The sequence below is a fragment of the Pundamilia nyererei genome, unplaced genomic scaffold (assembly GCF_000239375.1).
Source record: "Pundamilia nyererei isolate P.nyererei 1_Seehausen unplaced genomic scaffold, PunNye1.0 scaffold00298, whole genome shotgun sequence".
Lineage (NCBI taxonomy): Eukaryota > Metazoa > Chordata > Actinopteri > Cichliformes > Cichlidae > Pundamilia > Pundamilia nyererei.
Genome location: NW_005187699.1, coordinates 295,718 through 305,687, shown reverse-complemented (window position 1 = coordinate 305,687; position 9,970 = coordinate 295,718). Strand labels below are relative to the sequence as shown.

Here is a 9,970-nt window from a genome sequence, read left to right as displayed (position 1 = left end):
ATGAAACACAAAAGGAAGTGCACAGCTTTTAGCAGCTCCCCCACCCCCTCAATCACACACCCCCACTCCCCTCCCTCCAGAATTCCCAGGTAACAACCTAATATACATATGAATGACTAGCCAATTTAGCTTCCACTTGGCTGAAGCTAAAGCTTAGCTAAAAGCCTACCAGCCAAATGGCTGCTCTCTGGGAGTTTATTAAAAAAAATTTCAGAGATAACAATAGTATTTATATTTTAGCATTAAAAATACTTTGATTAAAGAGCTTGTTCATACTGGTATAATAACCATTACTGTCATGGTCCTGGGTCTGTGACCCAGTGTTTATGTGTTTTTGGGTTTAATTAATATTCTTATATTTAGTGTCATTCATGGTTCTGGTTCTCTCAGTTGTTTTCTGCTTAGAACTTGGAAGAACTTAGAACTTTTTTATTGTCATTGTGCAGCTGCTTGCACGGCAAAATTAGGTAGCAAGACCACAAAGGTGCAAAAGTACAGAAAACAATATTCAAAGAAGAAAAACAATATAAGTTCAGCAATATTAGTACACTATATGCACGGTGTATGAGTTACAGAAACCTTGTGGGGGTATGTACAAGGGCAATAATATAATATAATAAATAAATAACAGTGGAACGGCTGTGGTCATTAAGGATGGGGTGGTAATTGCACATTTGCTAGAATATTGCACAGGGGCCAAAATATTGCACAGAAAAAGGAAACACCAAAATATTGCATAGGGAATGGCAACAAGAGAGTCAAAAGCAGCGACCGAATGAAGTCTGTTCACACTCTTAATTTGCATTAATGGTTCTGACAGCCCACGGGTAGAAGCTGTTCTTTAGTCTGCTGGTTTTGCATCTGATGGATCTGAACCAGGATGTTGAAGAGGTGGTGGTTAGGATGGAGGTGGTCTTTTAAGATAGCCCTGGCTCTGGAGAGACATCTAGAGCTGGCAATGGAGTCCAGGGGGGCGAGTGGTCAGCCGATCACCTTCTCTGCAGTTCTGGTGACCCTCTGGAGTCTCTTCTTATCGGCTATTGTGCAACCAGCGTACCACACGAAGATGGCGTGCACCAGCACACTCTCGATTGTGGCTCGATAGAAGGACACTAGTAGAAGGACACTTATGTTATATTTATAGTTTCTTGTCTTTAATTTTCTTATTCTGTGTTTTCCCTGTGTTCCACGCCTCTCACTTAGTTACTCTTTTCTTCGTGATCTGTGTTCTCTCTCGGTCCCCCCAGTCAGTTATGTCCCCATGTCTATTTCTCCCCCGGTCACAGCTTTAATCCTGCGTGTCTTAGTGTTCATCTCCATGTTTGTTGTGCTTCCTGTTTTATTTTGACAGTCTCTTGCTTCCCCTGTCCTGTGTTAAGGTTCAAATATTGAGGAAGGAGAGTAAAAACAACCATGGTCCAGAAGAGCTTGGTCAAACAATTGATTTTAATGAAATACACGCGTGGGGGGACCAGCGCCGTTCGCAGACAGTGCTGATCTCCGACTAATCAAAGCATAAGCAGATATTTTATACCATCAGGGTTTGAATTTAATGACGCCCCTTCAACGTCACAGATACACTTCATACATAGGTTCCAAAACCACAATGACTTTTAACACAGTTTAAAAAGAACATTGTCTTCGTCTTCACAGCAAGTGCTTCCTGTTACTGCCGGACGCTCGCTTATCGTCTTGATACATCAGCAGCAGTTCTGCAACAAACTGCTCTTTTGCAACCCCAAGCCAATATGTTTAAACATCTGAATGCAATATCAATGCTGTAGATTATATTATTAATGCAATGGTAATGATGATGATTATTAACAATAGCAGTAAAATAATTTCCCTGATCTCCACACCTGTTATGTCTGATTAGTTCCTGATGTGTGTCTGATATGTTCCCCAGCTGCTTCGACTTCCCTGATCATCCTGCTGTGTGTTATAATTTGAGTTTCCCTTTGTCACTTGTCGGTTTCTCTGTTCGCCACTCACGTTTCTGGTCTTGGTTTTAATGGCTTAGGGCTTCACGTTCCATGTTATTTTTCTTCACATCCAGGTACTTAGTGGTTGGTTTTTTTTCCCCCAGTTTAGGTCTTGTTAGTTTCATCTCTATCTCCATTTGCTTTTTGTTTGTTATTTGTACAGCCAAGAATAAAAGGCTCACGTTTGTTAAAAATTCAAGTCTGTCTCCGTAGTCTGCCTTTGGGTCCACTCTCTCTCTTCTCCACACAGTCCTGAGAATTACAAAACCATAAAAATTGATTTTGGTAATTACCAATCCTGTTCATTTAGGACAGCTGTGGTATAAACCTTACATTGAATAGTGATCTGATCATTTGTAAATACTACATATGTGGTTCATATAAGTACAGATCTTTAATCTGATTTTCTTAATTGTTTGAACTTCTTTGAACCATTTTTTTTCTTAGATATTTAACTTGCTGCCTGTCATGAAAGCATCTTATTTCCCATATCGGCTACGAGAACCAAGAAAATGCTTGAAAGTGAGAACAAGAAGATATAGTTCACCTAAAGGAGATAATGAAGCCTACATTGCTTTTCAGGTAATATATAAATATTTTCCATGAGCATGTGTTGTGTGTTTCACTGGATCCATGGATCCAGCTTCTTGATGTTGGCCTCGCACCTTGACTGTTTCAAATGTTCCACATAAGGTGAGTCTTAATAGTTGCATAAATAAATAATATTCTACTGCACTATGTAATATATGACAAACAATAGTCCTTCTCTGCAGCATTGGTGAACTTGGTATAGTTACAACAGCATTCCATCTGCAGATTTTGCATCCAGCTAACAGTAAAACTCCAGAGCATATCAGCTGATGATAAATATAATGCTTTTCATGGCTTTAGCTGCAATTAACTCTGTGATGTTTGTGTGTCTAGAGAGTAGGATTAAAGGTGGCAACAAACCTGCTGCTCGAAATTCCTTCATGTCTGAGTTTCATGGGAAGAGAATACGAGTTCATGCCCTTAGGTGATATTTTTGTTTTGATTCACTTTGCAAATTCCAAATCATAAAAAAGTTCCCAAAACCAAAGCAGTGTGTTACACCTTCTTATTCATTCTGATTAAGTATTTAGTTTTTATTCTTTCTTTTTTTTTCTTTTTTTTTATGATTCTAAATTACAAGCGGGTTCAAGTTACTCTGGAGGATCTTTAGGTCCATCAGAAGGACCGATGAAAACTGTCCGTGCTTTCTTCCCCGAGACTTGGATTTGGGACCTGGTGGAAGTTGGGTATGTCTTAGTTTTTGGAGATCGATCTATCTATCTATCTATCTATCTATCTATCTATCTATCTATCTATCTATCTATCTATCTATCTATCTATCTATCTATCTATCTGTCTGTCTGTCTGTCTGTCTGTCTGTCTGTCTGTCTGTCTGTCTGTCTTTGCATGTTTTTGTTGGCTAATCTGTGTAATCACCACCTGACAATGTGCATATTTTGAATCTGCTGATTCAGAGAGTCTGGATCAAAGGATGTGTCCCTCACTGTCCCTGACACCATCACGACCTGGGAGACGGAGGCTTTCTGCTTGTCCTCTCAGGGTTTTGGTTTGGCTCCTCGTCAAGAAGTTGAGGTCTTCCAGCCCTTCTTCCTCGAGCTCACCATGCCCTACTCCATCATCCGTGGGGAGCACTTTGAACTGAAGGCAACTGTCTTCAGCTACCTGACCAGCTGCATCATGGTGATCAATATTTCTATATCAAAAATTACAAATGTCAACAAATGTTAGCATGCTGATAGACTTTGCAGATGGTTATGAAGTGGCCCCTGATGCAGGACTCATCAGACAGAATAAAACTCAAAATCTCAGCTTTATTTGACTGGACAGGATAGAAATTCACTAATTTAATAGAATACATCCACAATGAAGGACGATGCAGTGGGGAATAGAAGGGTGATTAAGGGAAGTGGAGACACGTGGAAACACAGCTGACTTGAATCAAAACTAATAACACAAAGGAAGCAAAAGTCAACATCATACCCATGAGACAAGACACTATCAAAATAAAACAGGAAGTAACAGAGGGACTGCAGAAAAATAGACATATCAACTACATTAGATAAGGAACACAGACAGCCATTGAGACAGAACCCAGAGAGACCAAAAAACACTTTGACACTGATGACCAGGCACAGAGACAAGATAGTGACAGACTGGACAAAAAGGGGAACAAACACGACTGAACAAGAGGTGAGAACTAAAAATAACACAGAAACACAAGTCTAATCCGGAACTCAAAACTAACTAATAAAAACTCTGAACATCAGTCCAAGGTCTTTCAAACAAATAAATAATTCCAGAGCATAACTAAAAAAAAAAACTGGGTTGAAGAGCCAGTACCATGACATTAGTGGTGTACACACTTCCCTATCAAGTATCAGGAAGGATATTCAGTGCAAAATGATACCAAATCAAAACATGTGAAGTGACTCTTGGTGAATGAAGCAAAAGCTGAAAGTATTCTGTCCTCACAGAGTAACAAGAAAACACTGAATTCCTCTTTTACTTAGAAACTCAACCCACTGTTTTGTTCTTTGTGCAGGTCACAGTCTTTTCTACGCCTTCCTCAGATTATACCCTCACCCCTCTTTCCGGTGAGCAGTACACATCCTGTTTGTGTGCTAAGGAGCGCAAGACTGTGAGCTGGACCATGATTCCAACAGTTTTAGGTAAGGATCAAGTTTTTATCCACACCGGTGTAAATGTCCTTTCAGTCAATGCCTCTTCTCTTTTCAGTATCTACAAAATCAGTGAGATGATCTAATTAACAATATTTTAATGTGCAAGACTTTACAGGGTTGAGAAAAATGATGTTTGTTGTCCTTTTTTAGGGGCTGTGAATGTGACTGTGTCTGCTGAGGCAGTGCCATCCCATGTTTCATGTGATAATGAGGTTGTGAGAGTACCAGAGAGAGGCCGCATTGATGTGGTCACAAAATCCTTCATAGTAAAGGTTGGTGCCATTAACACAAGATGAAAAACATTCTGCATTTGAAAACTTGTTTTCTCACGAAGGTGAAACTGTAACTTGTTTTTTCTCAGGCTGAGGGGACTGAGATGACAAAGACATCCAACTGGCTGCTTTGTCCAAAAGGTTGGTGTGGTTTATACACCAACCAAATACACGGGGAACACAGCTGACACAAATAAACATGACGCCACAGGGGATGCAAAACTAAACACACCGAACATGGAAACGTGAGACTGTCAAAATAAAACGGGAAACAAAGGAACGCAAGACTGACATACGAGCTTGGCACAGGAGTGGGAGAAAGTCAGAGGAGAGTGAGCGAGGAAACAAGAGAGGGCGAGAGAGCACAAGAGACAAAGAGGATGAGAGAAAGGGGAACATGGATAAACAAGATGGAATGAAACACAAGGAGGGCAAACAAAACACACACACAGACACACAAACTCACATAAGCACAGACACACAGACAGGAACACACATGACAACAACACAAAGCGAGACTAAATGGACAAACAGACTAAACTTAAGACTACTAATGTACCTAAAACATAGACCACAATACACAATAACAAAAGCACTGGGTCAAAATGACTCAGAACCATGACAGCTAAATATCCCTTGTCAAGTTGCACCTTGACCACATGCCTTTGGTAGTCATCAACAAACTAATGGTCTAATTCTGGCTCGACATTTAGACACAATCTCTTGTGTACCCAAGTCTTGTTTTTTAAAGTCATTAAAGATGTGTGCCACGTAGTCATTCCAGTTTTGAGTTTTTGTTGAAGAGTGTTTGTGGGTGTCACACCAAATTTTGATAATTCCCCACAGGACATTTAGTTGTTACAGTATATCTCAACTATATATGAGATATTTATAGTTATATCGCATATATACACTATGTTACAAACTTGACACGCTTGGTAAGAGTCAGTCTGGACACATCTGTGTGGAAATATTAGGTCACACTCATAGTACTCTTATTGTTGTTGTTGTTGTTGTTGTTGTTGTTATTGTTTTAATAATATTTTTTGTGCTTATAGGTTTAATTATAGGTGTCTGATTTCTCATATGACCTGTTACAGTTCATGATGCTGTGACTACCTGCTGATTTGAAACTATTTTGGTACTGACATTCTGATTAAGCTTCTCTCTGTATGGTGATTGTTTGTCTGTACACAGGAGACACACTGACAGAGGAAACTGAGATACAGCTGCCTGAGAATGTGATTGAAGGATCTGCCCGCACTTTTGTATCAGTCCTGGGTAAACCTGATCATTTTTAATTAAATGAGTTTAGATTAATCCAGAAATAAATATAAGAAGTTTATTTTTTCAATCAATAGTGAATTAATATAAAAGACAAATACAACTAGACTGGCATTGTTTTTGCCTGGTTTTGAAACACGCTATTAAATGAGACTCCAACAGTTTTGTAGTGTAGAAAATAGTTTAGAAACTACATTCCAATAACAAAGTGCAAAATATTATAATTTAGTATATACAGTTTTTTATAACCTGCTGTATTTTTCTAAATATTTAGCTTCTTTACTAGTTTTAATCTATTTGCAGTTCAAGTGTTCGAACGTTGTATGTTCTGTCTCAGTGACTGAGTGCCTCTGATCAGGTGACATCCTCGGCCGGGCTCTGAAGAACTTGGATGGACTGCTCCGGATGCCATATGGATGTGGAGAGCAGAACATGGCTCTTCTAGCCCCCAACATCTACATCCTCCAGTACCTGAAAGGCACACAGCAGCTCACCCCAGCTATCATGGAAAAAGCTGCGAACTTCCTGACCAGTGGCGAGTGTGTTTGTTTCATAGTGAGACTAAAATCAAAGGTTTATGAATAGAATATCTATTTAAGAGTCATTTTCCTGTTGTTACAGGTTACCAAAGACAGCTGAACTACAAAAGTGATGAAGGCGCATACACCACATTTGGAAGAGGACCAGGAAACACTTGGTGAAAATAATAATTACCTTATATTCCATTTGCCTCAGAAACAAAACTGAGCCTGTTGGTGAAATTTACTCCTTAAATCTCCCGTCCTATTATCATTTTATTTCTGGACATGGAGAAAATCAACTCACATTATAATGGCATAACTGTGACACATTTTGATATAATTTCGAAACATGAGGAAGTTTTCTTTTGGGTGCGTTTTTATGTCAGGCTGACTGCTTTTGTGATGAGAAGTTTTGCCAAAGCTCAGTCTTTTGTCTACATTGATCCAAAAATCATTCAAGAATCTAAGACATGGCTGGAAAATAAACAACAAACAAATGGCTGTTTTAAAAAGTCAGGCGAACTCTTCAACAACAGAATGAAGGTAAGTCTATACTTTAGCTGGACACTAATTCTGTGTGGAGAGAAATTCTGGCAGCACACAGAAATAACTTGGTTTCACTCACCAGGGTGGTGTGTCTGATGAAGTGACTCTCAGTGCATACATCACTGCTGCTTTCTTGGAAATGAATATGTCCCAACATGTGAGTACATTTGAGTGATGTAATCAAATTTGGAAAATGTAAAAAAAAAATACAACACCGACTTGTATATGTTTATTTCATTTTCTTCTTTTGACATCCATTTTCCCCTCATTTTAAAAATACATTTTTATGATAGATTTCTAAGTCACTCACGTCGATACTTTCTGTCTGTAGGTGAAAAGGAAATATGTTAAAGCATAATTTCTATTTCCAGTCATGAAAATGAAGTTAAACAAATAATTACATAAAGGAAATGATCAACTTTGGTGATATAAGATAAGATAAGATAAGATAAGATAAGATAAGAAGAACTTTATTTATCCTGAGGGAAATTCTTTTGTCATACACATGCTCAATGCTGCAAGAGAGACAAAGGAACAGAGGAATAAGATATACAATATATACAATAAGAATAGTAGTATACAGTAATATACAGTAGGATAGTGCAAAATATAATATCAAATAAATCTAACAAAGTAACAATATAACTATATCCTGAAAAATAAATAGCTTAGCTATCAGTGCAGGTGATTCTAAAAAGTGACATAGTATTGTGCAATTGAATAAAAGAGAGTAACAGCGTATGTCCTGTCCTGGGCAGGGTCAATAGTTTGTCTTCATAGGGCTCTTCTTTTGATCTTTTAAAGGATCCTGTGGTGAATAATAGCTTGGCTTGTCTCAGGGAGTCCATCAATGACCTCAGCAACACCTACACTACAGCTCTGCTGGCCTATGTCTTCACCCTGGCAGGAGACACGGAGACCCGCACTCACCTTTTGCAGCACTTAGACACAGTTGCAGTGAGGGAAGGTGAGTCACCATCTAACAGGAAATCATTCAGGTGTTATTACCATAAGTGTAACTTTTATTGTATGTTTGTAGGAGGTTTCCTGTACTGGTCTCAGACAGCAGCAGAAACATCAGCCTCCCTGTCAGTGGAAATTAGTTCTTATGTGCTGTTGGCCAAACTCAGTGCCTCCACAACTGCTGATGACCTGGGTTATGCCTCTGGCATTATTAGGTGGCTGACTGGCCAGCAGAACTACTATGGAGGCTTCTCCTCCACTCAGGTGCTACACCACCCAAACAGCTTAAATCTCACCTTTGAGTTCATATAAACTGGGATAAATAAAAACTAATTTGAGAGAAGCTGAATACTGAAGTTTTACTTGTCCTGTAAAATACAAAAATATAAATATATATGTAAGTATGTGTAGTAGCTGTGATTTTGTTTGTAGGACACAGTGGTGGCTCTTCAGGCTCTGGCTCTCTACTCCACTCTGGTGTTCAGTCCTGAGGGTTCAAGCACAGTGACAGTTCAGTCTGACAGCAGTCAGCTGACATTTGATGTAAATCCGGGCAACAAACTGCTCTACCGGGAGGAGACGATGCAGGGCGTGTCAGGAAGATACAGCCTGGAGGTGAAGGGCACTGCATGTGTGTCAGTGCAGGTCAGTGACAGTATCCTGCTTGTTGCTTTTTCCAAATACAGAAGTATAATGAAAAAATGTGATTTCACTCAGAAAAGCACATTTGCTTATCCATCTGTGTATTTGCTCAAATTATCCAAATTCAGGATGCAGTGGCTTCCCACTAAGGAAATGATTTCAAACATTCCTTTTCCTCCTATGCATTTTTTTTCTTGTTGTTGTTGTCGTTGTTCTTCATCATGGATTTCACTAAGGCCAGATGACATGTATAATATCTCCAGGAAGGTGTAGCTACACTGTGTGTATCCTCGCAGTTGGATTTGCCTGGAAAATCTCCAGAGGGTAGGGTCATAAAGGCATCCTGCAAACATGCCTGCACCATCTTAGCTGGCATATTTTAAGTAAATAACCAGTAGTTCTATTTCCAGATCCCTCCTCGGGTCCAAGCCTTTATCTCATTTTTAAATATTTTGATGAAAGAAGCTCCAAATCAAGATGACATTTCTGCCCACAATTAGTGTACATAATATTCTGGCCATAACCACCAAAATAATTTCATAACTGTAATCAGTCCCCTAAAATGTGACGCCACTATATTTTGAACATAAATGCAAAACATAAACATAAAAACATAAACAGATTTCTATTCTTCTTCTTATTACTATTATTATAAACTGCAAACCTCTTTTGGTTGACTATTTCGCAGATTTCTGTTCACTACAACATCCCGAGTCCCACTGATGTCACTACTCTCAGCGTGGAGGTCAAATCAGAGGTTGATGCAACAAGTGAATCCAGACGCAAGCTCACTCTGACAATAAAATCCCTGTAAGTATTTAACAGATTAGATATGTGCTAGGGGAATTTTATTTACCACTGTGCGATAAGTGTTGGAAATGTGGCATCTATGGATACACATCAGTGCAATCACTTTTTAACTGTTCGAACACAGGTACAGTGGAAAGGAGAATACTACCAACATGGTGATCCTGGATATCAAAATGCTCTCTGGATTTGTCCCAAATGCAGTGTCTTTAAAGATGGTG

At 39.1% G+C, this 9,970-nt stretch overlaps 1 protein-coding gene across 1 annotated transcript in view; it reads left to right on the top strand.

Annotated features, from left to right (window-relative positions):
• Positions 1-9,970, top strand: part of LOC102194506 (alpha-2-macroglobulin-like) — a 93,274-nt gene that overhangs the window by 18,438 nt on the left and 64,866 nt on the right. Inside the window, exons 15-31 of the mRNA XM_013915394.1 lie at positions 2,430-2,564; positions 2,907-2,983; positions 3,104-3,259; positions 3,488-3,713; positions 4,576-4,702; positions 4,865-4,986; positions 5,076-5,127; positions 6,184-6,267; positions 6,629-6,805; positions 6,892-6,967; positions 7,178-7,334; positions 7,420-7,494; positions 8,142-8,304; positions 8,377-8,564; positions 8,733-8,945; positions 9,631-9,752; positions 9,877-9,967. Of these exons, the coding sequence (XP_013770848.1) occupies positions 2,430-2,564; positions 2,907-2,983; positions 3,104-3,259; positions 3,488-3,713; positions 4,576-4,702; positions 4,865-4,986; positions 5,076-5,127; positions 6,184-6,267; positions 6,629-6,805; positions 6,892-6,967; positions 7,178-7,334; positions 7,420-7,494; positions 8,142-8,304; positions 8,377-8,564; positions 8,733-8,945; positions 9,631-9,752; positions 9,877-9,967 (2,241 nt within the window). The remainder of the gene's footprint in view (positions 1-2,429; positions 2,565-2,906; positions 2,984-3,103; positions 3,260-3,487; positions 3,714-4,575; positions 4,703-4,864; positions 4,987-5,075; positions 5,128-6,183; positions 6,268-6,628; positions 6,806-6,891; positions 6,968-7,177; positions 7,335-7,419; positions 7,495-8,141; positions 8,305-8,376; positions 8,565-8,732; positions 8,946-9,630; positions 9,753-9,876; positions 9,968-9,970) is intronic.